General features: G+C 39.6%; 1 protein-coding gene across 5 annotated transcripts; it reads right to left on the bottom strand.

Annotated features, from left to right (window-relative positions):
• Window positions 1-113: 113 nt before the first annotated feature.
• On the bottom strand, window positions 114-20,190 carry TBP (TATA-box binding protein). 5 transcript variants are annotated; one of them, XM_083349232.1, is made up of 9 exons: window positions 20,140-20,190; window positions 9,037-9,269; window positions 5,338-5,669; window positions 4,765-4,852; window positions 3,572-3,663; window positions 3,216-3,383; window positions 2,477-2,571; window positions 1,102-1,225; window positions 114-235 (listed from the first exon to the last, which is right to left on the bottom strand). In XM_083349232.1, the coding sequence occupies exons 2-8, from the start codon at window positions 9,088-9,090 to the stop codon at window positions 1,146-1,148; spliced, it is 909 nt and encodes a 302-aa protein (XP_083205358.1). In that variant the 5' UTR covers window positions 9,091-9,269; window positions 20,140-20,190; the 3' UTR covers window positions 114-235; window positions 1,102-1,145. The 5 variants fall into 5 exon arrangements, with proteins under 5 accessions (XP_083205358.1, XP_083205354.1, XP_083205356.1 ...); XM_083349228.1 differs by having other exon boundaries at window positions 114-1,225; XM_083349230.1 differs by lacking the exon at window positions 20,140-20,190 and adding an exon at window positions 18,008-18,308 and having other exon boundaries at window positions 114-1,225.
• Window positions 20,191-24,245: the final 4,055 nt, after the last annotated feature.

Raw genomic sequence — 24,245 nt, 5'->3', positions numbered from 1 at the left:
TATTGAAATTATAGATCAATTTACAATGAAAACAATAAGATGGAGGTAAAGTCTTGTCATTTTGGTATTGAATGGCTCAACCTCTTCTACAGGAATTGACCATAAATAGGAAGGAAGGAATTTGAAGAGAAATTATATCTGAAATTCACCTACTTGTTTTATAGGGGATGGATGAGGAAAAAATGTTTTTTTTTCTTTGGCACTTAAATATGTATAAATCCCTCTCCACTCCAACCTAGTAGGAATACAGTAGTGTGGGTGGGATAAGTTGGCATGAGGGCTTTGGATATACAGAATTCATGTTCCCTTCTGGTACAGCACTTGGTCTGCTTCATGTTCTTTTTTTCTGATAGTGGAAAGAGCCAATTGGAGACAAAAAGCTATTTCTATCATTAACACATTCTTCCTCTTAATACTGGAGGGGAAAACTGTTATGCTGTAGCTGTAAGTCCTCTTGGAGATAAAGACCTCAAACTACTAAGAAACAACACAAAAATAACTTTGAGCATTTCAAATAACATTACTTTAATACTGGATTGTTAATAAAAAAATCTTATAAAAATCAAGTTATTTTAGCTATATGCATGCAGTTAGCACATTAAAACAGCAAAAGCAAAGATTGACCAGAAATTTTACTATTCAAATTATTTAGTCAAGTAATTAAACATTTAGAATTGCTTCACAAAATGAGAAATATATACAGCCATTTGTCTTCACTAGCAAAGTTTCTGTCCTGAACACTGGAAATGTAGGGAATGTGGAAGTAGGTCTAAAAGCATAAAATTAACATTTCTGATTATAAAGTCCATGATTGAAAGAATACTGTAAGTAACCCCAGGGTTTTAAATGTTGGATAATACAGTTTAGCCAGCTTGCCAGCATAAGACTCTCAGGTTTTAAAAATTAGCCATTTTAAGAGCCAGAAATATAAATAAACTGTTTTTCTGGTGTGAGAACACGGAAAAGCAATGCACAGTAACTTAGTGCAGACAAAACACACAGTGATATGTTCCCTTCCCGTGAAAAACAGGGAAAGAGGCACTATCTGGGAAGATATTCCAAGTCCTGATGTGTGTGTTATCACTGTGCCATAATCAATACCTTTAAAAATGTACTCCAGCTTCATGAATAAGCACACGGAACTGTTACGTTGTTTTTCTGAATCCTTTTAAAATAGGATAAATATTTTCAAATGCTTCATAAATTTCACCTCTGACTTTTGCACCTAAAAAGAAAGGAATATAATATAACCACTATGTGTACATGCTACAGAGATTCTGTTATCTCATTAGTTTCCTAATTTTCTTAAGAAAGCGCTAACAAATTGTGTATGTGGCAATTGTTCGTAATTCAAACCAGTGCATTGAATTCATAAAGCTATTGCTCAGTTGGTAGACTAGTCTTAATCTGGACTCCATAGGACAGGGGTAGGCAACCTCGGCTCTTTTATGACTCATGGACTTCAACTCCCAGAATTCCTCAGGAATTCTGGGAGTTGACGTCCATGAGTCATAAAAGAGCCGAGGTTGCCTACCCCTGCCATAGGAGGTCCTTGTGACAGGAACCTTTGGCAGTAACCCATGTCCTCGTCATCACTATCTGGTGATAAAACAATACTTAACATTTAATGATAATAATAAAGTTGGAAGGGACCTTAGAGGTCATCTAGTCCAACCCCCTGCTCAGGCAGGAAACCCTATACCATTTCAGACAAATGGCTGTCCAGTCTCTTCCAGTGTTGGAGCATTCACGGCTTCTGGAGGCAGGCTGTTCCACTAATTGTTTTGTAAGGAAGTTTCTCCTTAGTTCTAGGTTGCTTCTCTCTTTGGTTAGTTTTGTTTATTTAAAACTGGAGCTATATATATATATATATATATATATATGAACAATTCCTATGGCACTAGTTAAGCCCTCTGGAAGAGTGTTTAACCTGCTTCCCAAAGGACACCAGATAATGGAAGTCTATTTGACAAAACAGAAGCCGCAGGAGAAAAGTATTTCCTCCTCCATTCCAAAGTAATAGGGAGCTACCAACAATTGGATTCTGTTGAAAGAGGCAGTCCTACAGGTCTTGCAGCACCAAGCCATATATAGGACCTCATCAGACAAAACTTGCATTCTAAATTGCACCCGGAAACGTACAGGCAGCCAAGGCTGGGCCTGCAGCAGAGGAGTAGTATGTTCACTGCATCCAGTAGCACATGACATGGCTGCATTGTATAGCAACTGTATATTCTGAGTGGTCTTTAAAGGCACATTAGCACATTAATTGCTGCAACATGTTAACACTACAGGACAAAAATATTTGGGTATAAACTGCACCCAAACAGTACGTTATAATAAAGTACAAAAAAAGGAACAAACCAATGCATCAATATATTTTATATACCCGTATTTGTTAATTAGCTATTTGAAATATTTTTGGGGTATCTTTCAGTTTGCTACAGTCAGTGCAGTAATTTCAAATATGGCTTACCAGTTAAAACTACCTTTCCAGAAACAAATATGAGCAGTACAATTCTTGGTTTGATCATTCTGTAGATTAAACCAGGAAACAATTCTGGTTCATAACTGAAAGAAAAGTTCAATGTAAGTAAAATGTAAAGTATTTGCTCAGGAATAGACGTGCATTTTTAATTCTGCCACACATTGATTAAGCTGAGATGATACTGAGTCATGTCTTATGTACCCCCAGGGCCTATCTGTACTTTTCATTATTAGTGCTAATTCCTCAAGTGGGTATATACACAAAAGTTTCAGGTAAAATATACCAAGACTACACATAGGAATTACTGAACAGTTCCATACTGTAAGGCCAAGAACATTTTAAAGATGCTGGGCTAGTGTGAGATTCAGATTTCCCTTTAAAAGCTGCTCAGTTAGCAATGTATCTTATCTTACTATTCTTAAGGATTTAAATTACACCAGTACATGTCAACAGATAATCGATTTTTTGTTTAAATAAAAAAGATTTTTTGTTTCAGTATTGAAGAATCAAGCGCAGAATATTAAAAGAACTATACAGATTTAAAATTGTTTGAAATTACCTATACATCACAGATATATCAGAATTGCCTATGCCTGCCCCTCTTTTGCATTTGGAGAAAGTACATAAATGACCCCAAAACAACTATGAGACAGTTTAAATAAAACTGAAACACAAAAGAAAAAAGTATTTTAATACACATTTAAGATAACATAACTTTATGGCTTACCTGCTAAACTGTTGATGTGTAAGAACCAATCCTTCAAGTCTGATAGGGAATTTTACATCACAACTGCCAACCATATTTTGAATTTTAAAATCCAAGAATTTTGCAGGAAAGCCCAACTTCTGTACAACTCTAGCATACTTTCTCGCAGCCAGTCTGGACTGCTCTTCACTGAAAAAGTATAAGATGCGCTGTTATTTCATCAAGGAAACTCTGAATGATATAAACACAGTTTGTAAATTATATACCTATTAGCTGGCTTTTATCAGATAACCTGTGTCAAAGGACCATATCTGTTGGGCCAAATGCTAATAAGTTAAATGGCTGCAGATAATGGCTTGGGGCTTGGGCTTGCATACCTTTTAGCTCCCGTGCACACCATTTTTCCAGAGCTGAATATGAGGGCTGTGGTACGTGGCTCTCTTATTCTCATAATTACAGCAGCAAAACGCTGAAACAAGAAGAATACTTTTATAGCAACAACAATAACAAAAAAATATCTAAACGTACATTAGTAAGTTGAAGTTGCATTAATCTCCATTCTTCACTTCAAAAAAATATTAAGACATCTACAATTACAAATACAATGTAATGTAATATATAATAATTATATTAGTTACCTTTGTTTGTTTATGGAAAAGACATTTCTCAAACTTCTTTGATAGCCAAAACATTGGAATAAATTTGGTTTGAGGGTCATGTCTAAATTGAATTCAAGTAGAACAGGCAGTACTTTTTCATCAAATTAATTCTAGAAGAGACTGCTTTATGAATGCTTAAGTGAAAACAATTGCTTCTTGTTTTCATGTAATACTTCATTTCTTTGTAAAACTTTTAATTGCAAAGCTTTGCCCTTGTTCCTATGCCTTCTTTTACAAAAGGATTAACAAGATCTTCATCCCACCACAATTACTACCAGAAGGCAAAGTCACAATGTAGGTTGCTTGGCATGAGGTATGAGCCCAGCCAGCTTTGTAAACCATTCTTTATGGCCAACTAGAGATGGGATCTACTAGTTCTGTCAAATGTTACCTTTTATTTTATCAAAACTACCATATATCACAACAAATGATTATATGCTTATATAGCAAGCCTTAAAATGACCGGACGTTTGTGGTGTACAAAATTTAAAATATGAACCATTTCAAGCATGAACCCTCGTGAAATTCCAATATAAAATGGGAAGCTCTGAGCATTCCAGGGGCATTTTGGAGCTCAAAAACTCTTTTGAAAACAAAACAGAGTAAGTCTAAAATACTTTCCAAAGCATTGAAATAAGTTGTTTCATACTTTACAACAAGATTTGCAAAGTTTTTAGTATAAAATGGTTTGACACAACATGAGTACATAGTGGAATTGTTCTTTAAGGCTGTTACTGCAGCCACAGAGATCTTTTTCTTGGCTGCATTTAAAAAGATCTTTTTCTTAGCTGCATTTAAAAAGAGGTCTCCTTTGCAGTAACTGAAGCAAGTCACATAAGCTGTCAGAAGCAAAAACAGCAAACAATCATCACTGATTAATCTAAGATCAGTTGTTCTCCATTCTATCTTACCTTGGGATTGTATTCGGCATTTCGAGCACGAAGGGCAATGGTTTTTAGGTCAAGTTTGCAACCAAGATTTACTGTAGACACAATATTCCTAGAGAGAATTTACAGATATAGTAGGTAATCTTAAAAGTTCAAATAAAGCCACCCTACAAAAAAACTCATTACGACAGTAACAATGCAAGCACTAGTTACAAGCCACAATACCCGTAAAAACCTAAACTACAAAAACCTCAGAGACATCAAGGGAAATTTTTAAACAATTGATGAAAGTAAGGATTTTTAAATCCAACTTAATGCATTGGCATTCTGAATAAATGCCTGCAAGGAGCCTTGTTTTCAAAGCTATTCTTTCTTTTTTCTTTCTTTTTTTTTTTTTGGCCAAGCATTCACAACACGGCAACATGCGCTATTGAAACGTAGCCATTTGGCGCCATGAACTCAGAACGCAGATTGCCCACCTGGCTCTAAAAAAATAAAAATAAAATAAATACATAAATAGCAATATAAAATTCCCTCTTAAAAAGTACCGGTCGTTAAAAGTACAGGATCTGTGAGCAGAGTAGAATCAGCACTTACTGCAGCTGCGGTACAATCCCGGAGCTTTCGGAGGCAGGGGTGGCAGGCGTTATGGGAGTCATCGGAGTCATCGGAGAGGGATAGAGAGGGGTGGTTCCCGGTAACGGAGCAGTGGTAAGAGTCTGTGAGTGGAAGAGCTGGGGGGTCTGACCAGACGGTGCTTGTGTTGGTTGCGAAGTGGACTGTTGTGCTGCTGCTTGCTGCTGCTGCTGCTGCCTCTGTTGTTCTTCCAGGATAGATAAACTGTTGGTGCTCTGAGCAGGTTGGGGTGTGAGCCCAGTGCCATAGGGCATCATGGGACTAAACATAGGGATGCCTGGAGTCATTGCACTCTACAAAATAAACACAGTTTTTTTTAAAAAAAATCAAGTCTACAACATACACAAACTATCACGAACAAGATTAGGAATGCACAGTTATTTAAAGAATGGCTGTTGTATTCCGGATATCCTGCAATAGCCATAGCACTTATGTATCACTTTGTAGCACTTTACAGCCCTCTTTAAGCAGGGATTACAGAACCACCATATTGCCCCCAACAATCTGGGTCCTCATTTTACCGACCTCGGAAGGATGCAAGGCTGAGTCAACTTTGAGCCGATGAGAAGTGAACTGCTTGGAATTGGCAGAATTAGCCCGAAATACTGCATTCTAATCTCTGCGCCCACCACAGTGTATAGAACACAACTGCAATCCAAGGCACATTTATCCTAGCAGCAAGTTCAATTGCACAGCAATTTGCTTCTGAATTTTGTTCAAGCTGATTTTGTTCAAGATACAATACAGCATAGATGAATATTCACCAAGCTGCTTTTGCCACCGTATTTTAATTCTGGATCCTACTAGATAATTAACTCACATTCGTAAGTATCACAATCAAATTTTCAACATTGAAACAATAAAAAATTGATTTTACCAGATAGGCTTTAACTAATCCTGCAATATCTTTAAATTAGTATTTCCAAAATTGAAGCTACCAAGAAACTTCCCCGTTAAATGAAAAAGGGACATGAACATATTACACCGTTCATTTAGAATTTATGCACAGGATTTCTTGTTCAATAATTCATTGGGTTAGGGAAAATGGATGGCTTTGCTGCCAAATTAAGTAGCATAATTTAGAAGTACAGCTAGTCCTCGAGTTACGAATGTAATGGAGCCTGCCCATTCCATTTGTAACTTGAGGATACGTAGGAGTGAATCTCGTACCTTGAATGCAATTCACTCCCAGCTTTTGCACACACATTCACTAATTTAATGAGAATGCACGGCTCATTAAGTGAACATAGGGTATCTCAAGGTGGGAAGGCCATGGGGAGCCTAGTGATAGAACAGGCCATCTGCTTCAGACCACCCAAGCCCCCATCACCACGAGATACCTCATGGTCTCTCCCCTGGGGTCCCCACAATTGCTCCCCCACCCAATCCTGCTGTGCCAGGTCACTTACCTTGTGAAGATCTGTCTCCTCTCCAGCATCTGTTTCTTTCTCTGCTTCTGGCAAGAGCAGAGGGAGACCTCCAAGGCCCAGAACGGACCTCTGGAGGCCTGTGGAAACATCCCCCAGCCTCCTTTCCGGGTAGCAACAGCCCAGAAAAGGCCTCTGATGCCCGGATCAGGCCTCCAGAGGTCTGTAGAAGTGTCCCCCACACTCTTTTCTGGGCAACAGTGGCCCGGAAAAGGCCTCTAAACACCTGGATCGGGCCTCCGGAGGAACACAGAAGCCTCCCCCAGCTTCTGTTCTGTTATTTGTTCAAGAGAACAGAGGCCTAAAGCACCATGAGAATCATGTGAGATCAATAACATGAGATCTCGCACCACTGATCTCACGTGATCTTGCATTACTTTAGGCCTCCATTCTCTGGAAATGCACCGAAAGCCGGAGCAGCCAAGAAAGCGAAGGATCTCAATCTTCGCAAAGGCCTAGTGCCTAGGACAGACATGTCAAACTTGCGACGTCACGTGACGTTGCAAGACATATTGGGACTGTTTTACCATTGCTGGCAATGGGTTGAGCATGGCTTCTGGATGATGCGTCCGGCCCGTGGGCCGGTAGTTTGACACCCCTGGCCTAGGTAGACTCGGGGCGGGGGGCGTGAGGGAATAGCCAGGGTGAATGTTGCAGTGCCTCTGCGGTCATTGGTAAGGGCGAACAACTGCTGTGATATGGCAACATTCTTCGGTTTTGATATTTTTTTTTAGAAAAAACATAAAACTTTAAAACTTGGGATACTAGAGGGAACTAAGGATCACAATTAGAGGAGAACACTCAACTCACAGAATGAAGCAAAATATAGATTTTTAGGGGATTCAGACTAAATGGAAAGGGGGATTATATACTTATGTTATTAGGTATTTGGGGCATTTGTTACCGGACCTTTGCTGATTGAATAAGGAAGGTTGAAGATTTAGAGATGAACTGATAGAAAAAAGGGTTTGAGGGTATGGAAAGAAGATATATTTGATTATATTTTAATAGACAGTGATAAGCTGTTAATGCTGAATAATACGCTGGTGATTAAGGGGGAAGTTTCCTTTTCTTACTGTTTAGGTTTTTTGGGGAGGTCTCTCACTTTTTTCTTTTTAATATACGTTTGTATTAGATTTTTATATTAATTTTATTGGATCAAAATAATCTTTAATAAAACCATTAGAAAAAAAATACAAAGAATAAAGGAGGAGAAAGTGCTTTTCGTTCTGGTTCCAATAAGAAGATTGTAAAGCCTTAATATAGAGGGACAAAAATCAAGAAATATATCCCATATGTGTATCTTAGGCTATTATTGTTCTGTTCATGCCAAGAGTTTCAATAATGAAAACTGTACAACAATAAACAGTTCTTACTGATTTAATATCCATCACTGATGTCATTGAGTTGTGTTGGGGGTCTCCCGATATTCCCATGTTACACCTCTGCTCCGCGAGCTGCATTGGCTGCCAGTTGCCCTCCGGGTGAGATTCAAGGTGTTGGTAATGACTTACAAAGCCCTACATGGCATGGGTCCGGATTACCTACGGCAGCACCTGCGGCCGGCGTCAACTTCCCTCCGTCCAGTGCGCTCCCACAGAGAGGGCCTCCTCAGGGTGCCTCCGATCAGAGAATGCCGATTGGTGGCCCCCAGGGGGAGGGCGTTCTCTGTGGGCGCGCCAGACCTTTGGAACCGCTTGCCGGTTGAGCTCCGGATGGCTCCCGACCTGCGCTCCTTCCGGCGCGATTTAAAAACTTATTTATTTGAACAATCTGGCCTGGTCTGATGGGTTTGGGGTTGGATTTAGTTTTAACACACTTTTAGTATTGTATTATACTGGGCATAATTATTTAATTCTTTTTAACTCTTTTTTAACTTTTGTATTTACATTTTGATATTTATTGCCCTGTACACCGCCCTGAGTCCTTCGGGAAAAGGGCGGTATAAAAATTTAATAAATAATAAATAAATAATTGAAAAGATAGAGATGAGAATTAACAAAAACTTGTCCTAACCTGCAGAGAGGCTGGCATGGCAAGTAACAACCAATCAAATACTGAGCTACAAAAAAATTATAAACAAGGCTGTTTTAAAATTCAGGGAAAAGAAATAGCAAACAAAGGTTAAAAAAAAGGTGGAATCCACAACCCCATTCAACACTACATGTCTCTAAAAAATGTTTTGAAAATTTTGATTTTCAATAAGTTCATTAGTTTATATATATTTTTTTACCTGTGGGGATGCTAAGCCCTGAGCATAGGGTGGCAAACTGTTGTTTTGATCCATTGTAGCAATCAAGTGTCCAGTCAAATGAGGATTACTTCCAGAAACTAAATCCAGAAATCAAGCTTCACAACATCTGCCTTAAAGGAAGCAGCTTTCCTTGAAGCATCCCAAAAACTAGTTTGCAGTCTGTATTGACATATTTGATAAAACATCAAGTATATAAAATAAAGATTCCAGACCTGAAAAAGATAAAAAGTCTCAGATTACTGTGTTCAAGTAAAATTCATAACATACATTACTGCTGTGCTGGAGTAACTATTTTTTCACAGACGAACTAATGTTGTCAAGTTTGCTGTTTCCAGCACCACAGGAATGGAATTCAGTAGTTACATAAATAGTTAATCACAAAATGTCAATTAAAAATCTGCAAAGATAAATCTTTGCAGCTTTCATTTAAATAAATGTATTAGTGCAATATAACATTTAAAATTATAGCAAAAAAGTACATAAGGAGAGTACCTGTTTGTGGGGGTGTTTCCCAGAAAATGGGCAAAATTAAAAAAAATTACATTACCCAGGACTGAACTTTGAAAACAAAGGGGTGTACACATAAAAAAATTAACATTTAACATTTAACTCAGTAATGCCCTGAATTAAGGAACCATAACAAGCAACAGCAAAATCAGCTTGTCACAGCTTGGTACTTTTATATTCCATTGTAATTACTGAGAACACACCAAACAAACCTAAAAAAAATTAAAAAGATGAAATAAATTTCTATTAACTATTACCAAACTGTTTCCAAAGGGGTGGGAAAAACTTACTGAGTAAATTAAAAATACTTAAATTAGTTTTGCCCTATTTTTTATTTCACGACTGTCATCTACCTTCTCTTGAAGCAAATTTCTGTGACAGAAAGCATGCACCCATTTTTCTTTGCATACATTTAGCTAGAAAAGGTGAGGTAAACACTGCCAAAGTAAGGTAAAACAAAACATTGTTACCGTTTTTATTTTGTGCCAACTACTTGATAGCAGCGATTCTTGAACTGTGTTTCATGGAGTGGTCTGCTACAACCTTCCTGAATTCACCAGCCACAGCCTGCACATTGTTTCAAATTGTTGCCTCAACTTATTGCCTGCCAAACCAGAGTGTGTTCATCACCTCAGCTCTCACTTCCCCATTTTGAGGACCAGTCACTGGCTTGCAAAAATGAAATAGTGGCTAAAAACTGGTTTAGTGAAGCATACTAGAGATACTACTCACCTCTATTAACATTTGGAGAACTGATTATAATAAAAAGGTCTCAAGTACAGTTCCTGACAATGAGTCCACGTGTGCTGTGTTAAGCGGCACTGTGATTTTGCACAAGCAGTTCCAAGAGAAAAGAGCAACTAGGAAATAGGATGATGAATACCTAAAAACAGGGCTTCATTGGAATGGGAACCTAGTCATTCCTCGACCCTTAGCACCCCAACATGTTTGCTGAAGAATGTATTTGACAAAAAGTACAAAGAATTTTTTGTATTGCCATAAAATAATTGAAATACTAAATAAATGTTTAATGTTTAATATTTAATACCAAATTTGCTTTTAAGGCCGTTAAAAATGAAGGATATGGCAAATATGCATACATGCAACTAAAATTATTTCTTCCCAAATATGTGTAACAAAAATGTAAAGAGGGCTGCATTAACTGGATGAATTTCAATTACAAAATAATTAAGAAACACTGGCTCAGTAAAACAAAATAACAAAATATTCTTAGCAGTTAATTGTTTCAAGACGTGGTGTTCTAGCCTCAAAAGGTCTGCTTTGGGCTGTGATCATTCCCAGAACACACTGAACTACTGCTCATCTGAAAGATGCATTTTTTGCTACTGCTGAATTACCCCAGGAGTGATTCACTCTGGAAAGAATAAATATAGCAGCAAAGGGGGCAAATGAATATTGAACATGGTGTCTACCCTTTTGGTTGCCTGGGTTGCATTAAGTGAATAGGAATTGTCACAGGCCACATATAAAATATATAATTAATGTATGTAAATCACATAATAATGTTAAAAGTTTATTATCTTGTGGAGCCACCACATGCAGCCCATGGGCCATAGATTGGACAGGCCTGATATTGAGTGTGCATTTATAGAAACGTAGTAACCATAGGGAAGTAAGTGTTCTACATACTTTATTCTCCATGAGGCAAACTTCACTTTGAATTTATGTGACCCATACTGGACAGCGCACTTACAAGAATGATTTGTTGTTGTTGTTAGCTGCAAAGTCGTGTCCGACACATCGCGACCCCATGGACAATGTTCCTCCAGGCCTTCCTGTCCTCTACCATCTTCTGGAGTCCATTTAAGCTCACGCCTACAGCTTCAGTGACTCCATCCAGCCACTTCATTCTCTGTCGTCCCCTTCTTCTATTGTCCTCAATCTTTCCCAGCATTAGGCTCTTCTCCAGTGAGTCCTTCCTTCTCATTAGGTGGCCAAAGTATTTGAGTTTCAACTTCAGGATCTGGCCTTCTAAAGAGCAGTCAGGGTTGATCTCCTCTAGGACTGACTGGTTTGATTGCCTTGCAGTCCAATGGACTCGCAGGAGTCTTCTCCAGCACCATAGTTCAAAGGCCTCAATTCTTTGGTGCTCAACCTTTCTTATGGTCCAACTTTCACTGCCATACATTGAAACTGGGAAGACCATAGCCTTGACTATACGCACTTTTGTTGACAGGGTAATGTCTCTGCTTTTTAGTGTGCTGTCTAGATTTGCTATGGCTTTCCTCCCCAGGAGCAAGCGTCTTTTAATTTCTTGGCTATAGTCCCCATCTGCAGTGATCTTGGAGCCCAGGAAAATAAAATCTGTCACTACCTCCATTTCTTCCCCATCTATTTGCCAGGAATTGAGAGGGCCAGATACCATGATCTTGGTTTTCTTAATGTTAAGTTTCAACCCAACTTTTGCACTGTCCTTCTTCACCCGCAACAAGAGGCTCTTTAGTTCTTCACTTTCTGCTATTAGAGTGGTATCATCTGCATATCTTAGGTTGTTAATATTTCTCCCAGCAATCTTAATTCCAACTTTTGATTCATGTAGCCCTGCCTTTGTCATGATGTGCTCTGCATATAAGTTAAATAGGCAGGGCAACAGTATACAGCCTTGCCGGACTCCTTTTCCAATCGGTGGTTCTGTGTCCGGTTCTCACTGTTGCTTCTTGACCTGCATATAGGTTTCTCAAGAGACAAATAAGATGGTCTGGTACTCCCATCTCTTTAAGAACTTGCCACAGTTTGTTGTGATCCACACAATCAAAGGCTTTAGCATAGTCAATGAAGCAGAAGTAGATGTTTTTCTGGAACTCCCTAGCTTTCTCCATGATCCAGCGTAAGTTGGCAATTTGGTCTCTAGTTCCTCTGCCTCTTCGAAATCCTGCCTGTACTTCTGGTAGTTCTCGATCCACATACTGCTGGAGTCTAGCTTGTAGATTTTAAGCATAACTTTACTAGCATGTGAAATGAGTGCAATGGTGCGATAGTTTGAACATTCTTTGGCACTGCCTTTTTTTGGAATTGGAATGTAAACTGATCTTTTCCAATCCTGTGGCCACTGTTGAGTTTTCCAAATTTGCTGGTAAATTGAGCGTAGCAGTTTTACTGCATCGTCTTTTAAGATTGTGAATACAGTTGCAAGAAAAAGTATGTGAACCCTTTGGGATTACGTGGAGTTTTGCATGAATTGGCCATAAAATGCGCTTTAAATGGCATGTAAGTCACAACAATAGAAAAACACAGTCTGCTTAAAATAATACTACACAAACATTAGCTGTTGTCATGTTTTAATTGAACATAACATGTAAACATTCACAGTGCAGCGTGGAAAAAGTATGTGAACCCCTAGCCTAATGACTTCTCCAAGAGCTAATTGGAGCCAGGAGTAAGCCAACCTTGACTCCAATCAGTGTGATGATATTGAATGTGTTGCTGACAGCTGTCCTGCCCTTTAAAAACAGCTGTTTTGGGTTTACTGGTCTCAAGAAGCACTGTCTGATGTGAACCATGTCTTGCAGAAAAGAGCTCTCAGAAGACCTACAATCAAGAATTGTTGACTTGCATGAAGCTGGAAAGGGTTACAAAAGTATCTATTGTTTCTATTCTGTTTTTTATGGCACTGGTTTGGGTAGGTTGGACTTTTTCCCTTTGTGTAAAGACAGATGCAAAAAACGAATTAAATAGTTCTGCTTTCTCTCTATTGCTTGTCACCTTCTTGCCACTTTCACCCACTAATGGACCAATCATTTCCTTAACTTTTTTCTTGTTTTTTATATGTTGAAAGAAGCATTTTTTGTTATTTTTGACTTTGGTCGCAAGCCTTAGTTCATTTTGAGCCTTAGCTTTCCTCACTTCATCTTTGCAGGCACAGGCTATTTGCTGATATTCTGACTTAGTTATGTGCCCCTCTTTCCAATTCTTATACTTGTCCTTTTTATCTTTCAATTTATCAGAGAGTTCTTTATGCAGCCATGCTGGTTTCTTTTGAGAGCTGTTATTTTTCTTCTTTCTTGGTATTGTACTAGACTGGGCCTTTATTATCTCACTTTTCAAAATTTCCCAAGCTTCTTGAGTTGTTTTCCCCTTTAGGATTCTCATCCATGGAATTCTTCCCATGGTCTCTCTAAGTTTATTGAAATTAGCTCTTTTAAAGTCCAAGACTCTAGTTTGGCTGTGTTCTATTGCTTGTGCCTCCAGAATGTTGAATTCCAATATTGCATGATCACTTCCCCCAAAGGTTCCTGTGGCTTCAACACCTTCTATCATTTCATCTCTGTTTGTGAGAATTAAATCCAATATGGCTAATCCCCTAGTTCCCTTCTCTACTTTTTGGGAGAGAAAGTTGTCTGCTAGGTTTGACAGGAATCTGTTTGATCTTCCACTTGGTGCAGAGTTTGTCTCCCAGTTGATATCAGGGTAATTAAAGTCCCCCATTACTATTGTGATGTGCTTCTTACATACCTTAGTTAGCTGACTAGCAAAAAGTTCATCTATTTCCTCTGCTTGGTTGGGCGGCCTATAGTATACACCTATGGCAATGTCATTTTTCCCCCTTTTATATTGACCCAAATGCTTTCAAGTTTACAGTTTTTGTCATTGTTGTGCTCTATTTCTGTAGAGATAAAGTTATTTCTTATATATAGAGCAACTACTACTCCTCTTTTGTTTAATCTGTTTCTTTTAAATAGTTTAAATCCCTCTAGCTGTGTGTTCCATTTGTAGGTTTCGTCCCACCATGTTTCCGTAATGGCAACAATATCATATCTGCCCTCATTTACCTGAATTTCTAGGTCACCCTGCTTACTGTTCATACTCTGTGCATTGGTGTATAGACATTTGAGTCCTTTATGACTGACCCTGTGTTTACTTGCTGCATAACTTGTGTGGTGCCTGGCTTCCCCTATTTTCTTAGATTGCCGGGGACAGTGATGTTCTGTATCAATTAACTCACTATCCCCATTACTTAGTTTAAATGTTCCTCCAAAAAAGCTGTGATTTTATTGCCAAGTAACTCAGTCCCTTTCTTGGATGGATGCAGACCATCTCTTTTATACATTTTTTCATTGGACCAGCTACAGACATCATGACTAATATAACCAAAGCCTTCTCCTTTACACCACTCCTTTAGCCACATATTAAATTCTGCTATATGCTGGCCTTTTCCATTTTGCTCCTTATACACTGGTAAAACCTCTGAAAAAGTAAGCCTACAGCCTATTCTGCTAAGTTCCTGCCCCAAGCTCTGGAAATCATTCTGCACAGACAGTACATCTTTTTGGGACAGATCATTAGTGCCACGATGTACAATAGCCTCCACATCACAGTCCTTGCTGGCATTCTTGATTATATTAGAAATACGCTTCTTGTCCCTACTGGCAGTAGCACCTGGAAGACACCTGACCTCTTTCAAAACCTCTGTGTCCTTTCCTAAATTTACATCCCTTATAATTGAATCACAAACCAGAAGGTGGATTCTCTTTTTGGATGCCTTTCTGTTCTTGCATGACTGGTGTGTAATACCAGATTCACACTTCTCCCTGTAGAAAACAGGTTTTTCATCTTAGACCACGATCCCCTGCTTATTTGAGTTATTATCACAGATACCTTTACCTGTCTCCTTAATGTCCTTATTAAGGTCAGAAAGGGCACTGTATCTGTTGTGCAGGGACACAGTGAAAGATTTAGTTCATACCTGAGTGGCCTAGTGCTTTTCCCTACTTTCTTCAGTTTAAGCCTAAACTTCGCAACGAGAAGCTCCTGGTCTGAGACACAGCTCCTGGTCTTGTTTTTACTGACTGTATACAGCTTCTCCATCTTTGGCTGCAGAGCACATAGTCAATCTGATTTCTGTGTTGACCGTCTGGTGATGTCCATGTGTAGAGCCTTCTCTTGGGTTGTTGGAAAAGAGTGTTTGCTATGACTATCGTATTCTCTTGACAAAATTCTACCAGCCTGTGCCCTGCTTCATTTTGTACTTCAAGGCCAAACTTGCCTGTTATTCCGGTTATCTTTTGGCTTCCTACTTTAGCATTCCAATCCCCCATGATGATAAGGACATCATTTTTGGTGTTAGTTTTATAAGGTGCTGTAGGGCTTCATAGAACCGGACAATTTCATCCTCTTCAGCACCGGTGGTTGGGGCATAGACTTGGACTATGATTTAGACTGATTAAAATTGGTTCACAGAAGCATAATAAGGATGATTCAAGACTAGAATTAAGACCAATAACGTAAGATTGAAGGAGCATGAGAGGACTACAAAACAATGCAATACCACTCTTCAAAACCTGAAAGTATATCACAGAGAAGAAAATTAAGACTTACAGTCCAGAATGTTGCACATAAAATAACAGATTTAAGTTACAGGAAGACATAATTTGACTTACAGAATCTTTTCCTAACAGAAAGAACAGTTCAACTGAGAAACTGCTGATTCACTTCACCAAATGTGTTTTAAGATGAGCCTAATTAACCAATGGTTGGAGATGATTAAATTTGAATTCCTGCACAAATCATGAGTTAATCAATGGACTATGTGGCTCCATCTTAGTCTAAGATTCTAACACCACTTTAATAAACAAGAATTGATTAAACAGGCCTTGGGTTACTGTACATAGTTCAAGTAAATAACTCATCTGTATGTCACTCTTAGCTAGTATTCTGAAGAATTCTAGCTTATCATGAATAGTTCAGTCAGTCTCTTTGTGGTGTTCCTTTTAGCAGAAGGTGACAAAGAATCCAAGAAATCTTTCACTGCATATTTAGCACAAATGGAAAAGAGGATCTTTGTCACCTTCTCCCACCCAGAACAAGTTATAAAAAATCAAGAACTATGTTATCAATTCTAATTTGTTACAAAGGTAGCATAAGAATTCTCTATTTGCATCTACTAAATAAATCACTGATTCTATAGTTTGTTTAGTCATCCCCACTAGAACAGCCAACTTACAATAATCATCATTCCCACTACTACCGGTAGGAGAAGTCATTGTTTTAAGAATTATGATTTAACAGTGCAGTAGTGAAAATGAAAAATCAAATTTAATGCTTATTCAATTGGATGGATAACTTCAATAATAATCTAGCTAAAAACCATAAATAAATCAGTAGTTAAAAAATCTCTTTCCATAAATATTTCTATCTGCAAAAAATGTAATCAGAATGGAAATATCCTACCTGTAAAAAGTGAACAAGAAAGTGTGACAAACAGCAAATTCCAATAAAGGAGAATATTTCCAGTTCAGGCTTGAAATGAGGGGTTTTGGGTGACCTCTGACCTTGGTTGTTTTCTGGCAGAGGTTTCAGTACCCAAACCAAATATCATCAGTGCTAGTAAGAACTGGAGTTTGCTCTCAGTGTATATTCCAATGGCATGCCCGGCTGGTGGGAGTGGTCTTGGAGATTCTTTGGTTGGGCTTTTCGCTGTTATCTTGTTTGGCAGTTCCTTGATTGGGGTATTGTTTACTTCTTGAGTGTTGGTCTGATGTTGATCTTGGTATTAATCTATGCTCATCAGAGTGATGATTGCAGGTTGGGAGATGTTTTGCGTTTTTTGTTCCCTTTTTTGGCTTGTTGACTGTCTCTTGCACAGCATGTAGATGTTGTTTATGTCTATTGATGGCCAATTTGTTAAAGAGTGCTAGGCTTTTAAGAATTCTCTAGAATTTTTGGACTTGGCTTGGTCTAGGATGGTCAATTAGCCAGTTGAAACTATGACAATAAGTTAAGTCTTAACCAATCACAAGGCAAAAAGGGAACAAAAAAATCAAACTATCTGCCCACCAGCAATCAATACCCCAAAGAGCCTATTAACACCAGGATTAACATCAGGCCAACAATCAAGAAGTAATCAATACCCCAATCAAGGAAATGCCAAACAAGATAACAGTAAAGGGCTCAATCAAAGACCCTCCAGGACCACTCCCACGGACACAGATAAGGCAAGCACTGATCTGGGTAAGGAAACCTCTGCAAGAAAACAACCAAGCTCTGAGAAAACCAGCGATCCATCAGAAAATATTCTAAATTCAAAGGGAATTATTTCTTGTTTTGTAGTTTATGGTTTTGTGTCTATAAGCAACATTAACCATAGAATTTATACATGCAGAGGACTAAATTATAAAAAGACGTGTTACACTATGGTAACATTTTATCAATATTTTGGAAGAATGTATGTACTGGCATTAATGTTTAAACTAATATGTCTGTAGTTTAAATGGGATTAAGAAATATCTATTTCTCTAAATTTTTATCCAACGCAAATAAAATCAAAGCAAATATTAAACTGCCACAATTAACTCTACAGTTTTCCATCTAAAACAATATATAAATTTATTCTCTTACTCTGTTTCATGAGAAAACCAAGCATGACTAAGCTTACTGGTGATAACCCCTTCATTTTCCACAGAATCTCTACATTTTGATCAATTACCTGCAGTGGTTTCTAAAATACCGTAGGAAGATAACAGGAATGCCTCTAATACAGGGGTGTCAAACTGCCAGCCCACGGGCCGGATGCATCATGCCAAAACCCAACCCATCGGTGGCAATGGAAAAAAAAGTTGCGATACGTCGCAACACGTCACGTGATGTTGCGAGTCTAACATATAGTAGATCCCCAAAGCGGATAAGGGATCACAACAGAAGTGGTATAGGATTTTTCTTTCCTCCCCAGTACAGTTAAGCAGCCAGCAGTCAGATCGTGACTTGAATATAAGCTTAAGTAGGGAATATGATACTTATAAAGGGACGCGGTGGCTCAGTGGGTTAGGACGCTGAGCTTGTCAATCAGAAGGTCGGCAGTTTGGTGGGTCGAATCCCGAGTGTCGCGTAACAGGGTGAGCACTCGTCCCAGCTTCTGCCAAGCTAGCAGTTCAAAAGCACGTAAAAATGCAAGTAGAAAAATAGGGACCACTACGGTGGGAAGGTAACAGCATTCTGTGCGCCTTTGGCATCTAGTCATGCCGGCCACATGACCACGGAGACGTCCTCGGACAAGCGCTAGCTCTTCGGCTTTGAAACGGAGATGAGCACTGGCCCCTAGAGTTGGAAACGACTAGCACGCATGTGCGGGGGAACCTTTACCTTTACCTTTTACATGATATACAGAGAGAGCCAGTTTGGTGTGTTAAGGTGTGGTTAAGGCATTGAGCTAGAAACTGATGCTTATAAATACCACTACATCTTTGAAGTATACTTAGGGCAGACATGTCAAACACAAGGCCCGGGGGCCAGATCCGGCCCGCGAAGTGGTTTCATGTAGCCCCCGAAGCCATCCTGGAAACAGTGAGGGAATGGCCTCTGCTGCCTTGGCCCTGGCCCAGAGACCCTCCTTCTGCCAGAGACCCCCAGATCTGTCCCATTCCTGCCCAGGCCCCATAGGCACCCTTGATGCCAATGATGTAGAGCTGGCCATGCCCACCCAGTAGGCCATACACACTCCAGCTGTGCCCACACAGTAGGCTGCGCCCACCCTGGCCAAACCCACCCGCCCCCCCCCGAGGGTAACCGCAATGCTCATGTGGCCCTCAGTAAAATTGAGTTTGACACCCCTGATGTAGGGGAAAATTGCAAATGGGGGTTCTCAAAGACAGATTTGTCCGATACACTGAACTTCAAATTCCTTTACTATTAATACGTTTAGAATAACAATATAAAGACATTACCAGATCTCTTTCTTTGGTTGAGCCATTTGCATTAAGTACTTGAACTACTATAGATCCATTGAAAACAGATTTATGGCTATTGGGGCCATTAAGGAAGAATTTTGGAACAAGATTCCAGAACTCCACTTAACAGGAAGTTTCCCAAAGGTACCAGGACTGTTTCACCAATTTTTTAATAAACCGAATTACACACATTGCCACCTACACATGGGATGACTTTGCATAAGTGCAAAGTTTAAAATTGCAGAACGAAGAGTCGGTGCCATATATCCGCGTTAGCAAAAGTCAGTTCATTCAAATTACACCGAATGAGTTTCAGAGACACATTATATATATATATATATATATATATATATATATATATATATATATATATATATATATATATATATATATATATATATATATATATATATATATATATATATATATATATATATATATATATTCTTTTCAGGGACGAGCTTCTTTGCAAATCAGTCCTACTGGACAGAGGATGAGATGTTTCCAGACAAACATGCCCAAGGATCGGTCTGTGTTAACATACAGGACTTACAGGAACGCCAATCGCATTGACTCTTCAAGGTTGGCGAAACCAGCCTGGCAGAAGGAAAAGGCGGGGAGAGAAGAGAGAAAGCAAAGCGCCCCTTCCAGCGGTTCCATTTGACAAAAGTCAACTCAACCCTGCGGGCCCAAGCAAACACTCAACCGACACGCTAACTCCACGTCCCGAAGTGACCGGGCATGGGGTGCCTAAGGGTTTGCAAGCGCTTTCGGCCAGACCTCCTCCGCTCTTGAGAAGCCGCCCCAAAAAAGAGACTCTCTGCCGGGGTCCGAGGCCGGCAGACCGAGGCACCCGCGAGAAAGAAAAGCAGCACTGCCGGGCCCGGCGACCTACCCGCTCCAGAAGTTCTCCCGACCTGAGCCGTGCCCCCCGCGCTCGTCTCATCCGGCGGCGCACCTCTTCCGCGTCATCAAGCCGGGCGCTGATAGCCTTCGCCAGCAGTTAACGACCGCGGGCGCCACATTTCTTAAGGGCGGCAGCGAGGGCGACGGTGCGAAGCGGCGTTCCAAAGTTCTGCCTTGAAGAAAATCCTTTGCAGCGCCGCGCCGCGCCGCGCCGCGCCTCAGCCAGCGCGTGGGTCTAATGGGAATCATACAGTAATTCAAGCAATGGGGTAGGTGGGTGGAGGGGAGGCATCGTTTTAAGAAAAATTACGAAGAGCTAAAAGGTAAAAGTGGAGGGGCAAAAAAAAACCATCAGACCCATCCCTCGAGTTTCTAAGCGCCCAGGTGCAACGAGGTGGGCGGAGTGTTAAAACGCAGTAGAGTTTAAGGCAGGGGTCTTCAAACTTGGCCCTTTTATGACTTGTGGACTTCAACTCCCAGAATTCCTCAGCCAGCTTTGCTTTGCTGGCTGAGGAATTCTGGGAGTTGAAGTCCACAAGTCATAAAAGGGCCAAGTTTGAAGACCCCTGGTTTAAGGGATCGATGAAGGAGAGCACAGAACATGCAAAAAGATCCCGGGACAGGCAGGTAGAATTGCTCCTCAATGTACTCAGTACTACTTACTACTTCGGACTGCCCCAGACCTTGGCTCGTTTCGCCGGGACCTTAAAACTTGGTTGTTTGATCTTGCTGGCCTGGACTAAGGGGGTTTTAATTTAATGTTAATGTTAATGTTAATTTGTTTAATTGTGGGTTAGTCTTATTTAATTCTATTTTAAAGTGTACTTATTTGTATTGTTTTAACTCGCCCTGTAAACCGCCCTGAGTCCTTCGGGAATAGGGTGGTATATCAAAGCAATTAATAAATAAATAAAATATTTCAGGCAGGCTGGCTTTCAGTGTTCAGAGAAGCTATGGTGGGACTTGGTTCTGCCTATTGTATGAATTTTCTATCAGCGATTCCCATCTTCTAATTTCAAAATGCGGATCCCAAGAATTTCTAGAAAAAGTAATGAATCAGTTGAAGTCTGCATATATATCAGTAGTTGAATTTTTTTCCAGGGATAATTTCTGGTTTTTCATAATGCTCCCATTTTATTCCAATGGCTTACCATAGGCATTAAGGAATGCCGCCATCTCTTAGAACAGTCTGTGGAGATATTAAGTCGTCCAGATCATAATTGTCTCAAAAGTACTTTTTTTTTTAAGGCAACTGGATGATTTTTTCCTTGAGGAAGAACAAAACATTTCGTTTCTCATTCAAAAAATTTTATCAGTTGTGATGGGGGGTGGAGAGGGATGGAGGATAGGTTCTGACCAGATGGTAGTTTTTACTGGTAGTTTGCCTACCAGTAAAAAGGGAAAAGAAAAAGAATTAACATATGTTAAGGAATCCCTCAAAACTTGTGGTTATCCAAATTGAGCCTTCATCAGATCCAGAAAAAGATCCAGCAAGAGCTCCTCCATTACATACAAGAGAACAACAAACATAGCAACGTCATTCCATATATTGCAGGAATATCTGAAAAGCTCAGGAGAATTTTCAGCCAGCACAACATATATGCACATTTTTAAGCCCAAGAATACACTAAGGCAGAAGCTTGTCCACCCCAGGGATAAAACACCCAGACAAAAACTGAGCAAAGTGATATATGCAATACAATGCAGTGAGATATGTGCAGATCTGTATATTGGTGAAATAAAACCATTTCACAAGAGCATGACAACATAGTAGATCAAATTCATCAGGGCAAGATTCAGCTGTTTATCTGCATTTGAAAGACAAAAGTCACTTTTTTGAAGATGGCAAAGTCCACATTTTGGATATAGAATAAAATAGAGCTGGAAGGGACCTTGGAAATCTTCTAGTCCAGTCCCATGCTCAAGCAGGAGAACCTATACCATCTCAGATAAGTGACTGTCTAGCCTCTTTTTAAAAATCTCCAGTGATGGAGCACCCATGATTTCTGGGGGCAAGCTATTCCACTGGTTAATTGTACTCACTGTCAGGAAGCTTCTCCTTAATTCAAGGTTGCTTCTCTCTTTGATCAGTTTCCAACCATTGTTTCCCTCTGGTGCTTTGGTGACCCCCTCTTCTTTGTAGCAGCCCTTCAAATACTGGAATACTGCTATCGTGTCTCCCCTATTTCTTCTTTTCTTTAGACTAGCCAAACCCAAGTCCTGCAGCCGTTCTTCGTATGGTTTAGTCTCCAGGCCTTTGATCATCTTAGTTGCTCTTTGAATTTTTTACAAACTCAACATCTTTTTTGTGACATGGTGACCAAAATTGGCTGCAGTATTCCAGATGTGGTCTTAGGGTTTTATAAAGTGGTACTAATACCTTGCGTGATCTTGATTCTATGCCTCTGTTTATACAACCCAGGATTGTATTAGCTTTTTTGGCTGCTGCTGCATATTGCTGGCTCATGGTTAAGTGATCGTCCGCAAGGTCCCTCTCACAATTACTGTTTTTAAGCTAGGTCTTGCCCAGTCTGTACTTGTATCTTTGATTTTTCCTGCTTAAATGTAAAACTTTGCTTTTCTCCACATTGAAACTCATTTTGTTGGATAGGACCTATTGTTCAAGTTTGTCAAGATCTTTTTGGATCCTTAGTTGGTCTTCTGAGGTGTTGGCTACTCCTGCCAGTTTGGTGTCATCTACAAATTTGATGAGTTCCCCTTCAATTCCCTTATCTAAATCATTGATAAAGATATTGAAGAGTATTGGGCCTGGGACGGAACCTTGTAGTACCCCACTGCTTATTTCTCTCCATGTGGATGTAGTGCCGTTGAGGACTACTCATTGAGTTCGGTTTGTCAGCCAGCTACAGATCCATCTGGTGGTGATGGTGTTGTCTATTCCACCTTTTTCTAGCTTACCAAGGAGTAGATTGTGGTCTAATTTATCAAATGCCTTACTGAAGTCTAAGTATACTATATCCACAGTATTTCGCTGGTCTATTAGTTTAGTCACTTTGTCAAAGAATGAAATAAGATTGGTTTGGCATGATTTGTTTTTAATAAACCCATGCTGGCTCCCAGTTATAACTTCGTTTGCTTCTAGTTGTTCACAGATCTGTTTTTTGATTATCGTTTCTAGGATCTTCCCAGGTATTGATGTTAAACCAGTGGTGGGATTCAGCCGGTTTGCACCACTTTGGCAGAACCGGTAGCTAATTTTTTGTTGCCCAAGCCCAGAATGGACTTCCAGAAGCGGCATCCACATGGAGAACTGGTTGTTCACATATTTGAATCCCACCACTGTGTTAAATTGATCAGTCTGTAGTTTCCTAGGTCTGGTTTTTTTCCCTTTCTTGAAGATGGGAACCACATCACCCCTTTTTCAATCCTCAGGTACTTCCCCTGTGCTCCAGGATTTTTGAAAAATGTGGTGCAGTGGTTTTGAGATAACATCTGCCAGCTCCTTCAGAACTCTGGGATGTAATTTGTCAGGCTCTGGTGATTTATATTCATCAAGACCGGATAGGTGTTCTTTTACCATTTTCTTGCTCATTTTACTTTTTATTTCTAATTTGTCTTTTGCAGTGGGTTTTTTTGGTATGTTGGGCTATGGTTTCTTTTTGTGTGAAGACTGATGAAAAGTATGAGTTAAGCAGCTCTGCTTTCTCCCGGTTGCCTATTATTTCCTTGCCATCTTCTTTCTTTAGTGGACCTACAGTTTCCTTGACATTTTTCTTTTTGTTAATATGTTGGAGGAAACCTTATTATCCATGATTTCTGTTTCAAGTTTTGTTCGTTCTGAGCCTTTGCTTTCCTGACTTCATCTTTGCATGTTCTGTTTGTCTGCTGATAATTGGCCTTAGTTATGTGCCCCTCTTTCCATTTTTTGTATCTGTCCTTTTTGTCTTTCAGTTTGTCAGAGAGATCTTTGTGCAGCCATGCTGGTTTCTTCTTGAATTTCTTGTTTTTCTTTTTCAGTGGTATTGTGATGGTCTGGGCTTTTATGTTCGCATTTTTCAGATTTTCCCACGTTTCTTGGGTTGTTTTCCACTTTAGGATTTTAAAATCAGCTCTTTTGAAGTTCAAGACACCGGT

This window comes from Vipera ursinii (genome assembly GCF_947247035.1).
Source record: "Vipera ursinii genome assembly, chromosome: 1".
Taxonomy (NCBI): Eukaryota; Metazoa; Chordata; class Lepidosauria; order Squamata; family Viperidae; genus Vipera; species Vipera ursinii.
The sequence above is the reverse complement of the archived record's forward strand: the minus strand, read 5'-3'. Positions and strand labels throughout refer to the sequence as shown.

Excerpts from the sequence above, each read along its gene's own strand:
- TBP (XM_083349228.1), bottom strand. The coding sequence starts at position 9,090 with ATGGATCAAAACAACAGTTTGCCACCCTATGCTCAGGGCTTAGCATCC. Across the intron at positions 4,853-5,337 it reads GGGATTGTACCGCAGCTGCA|GAATATTGTGTCTACAGTAA; the intron begins GTAAGTGCTGAT and ends AATTCTCTCTAG. Across the intron at positions 3,664-4,764 it reads ATGCCGAATACAATCCCAAG|CGTTTTGCTGCTGTAATTAT; the intron begins GTAAGATAGAAT and ends TTCTTGTTTCAG.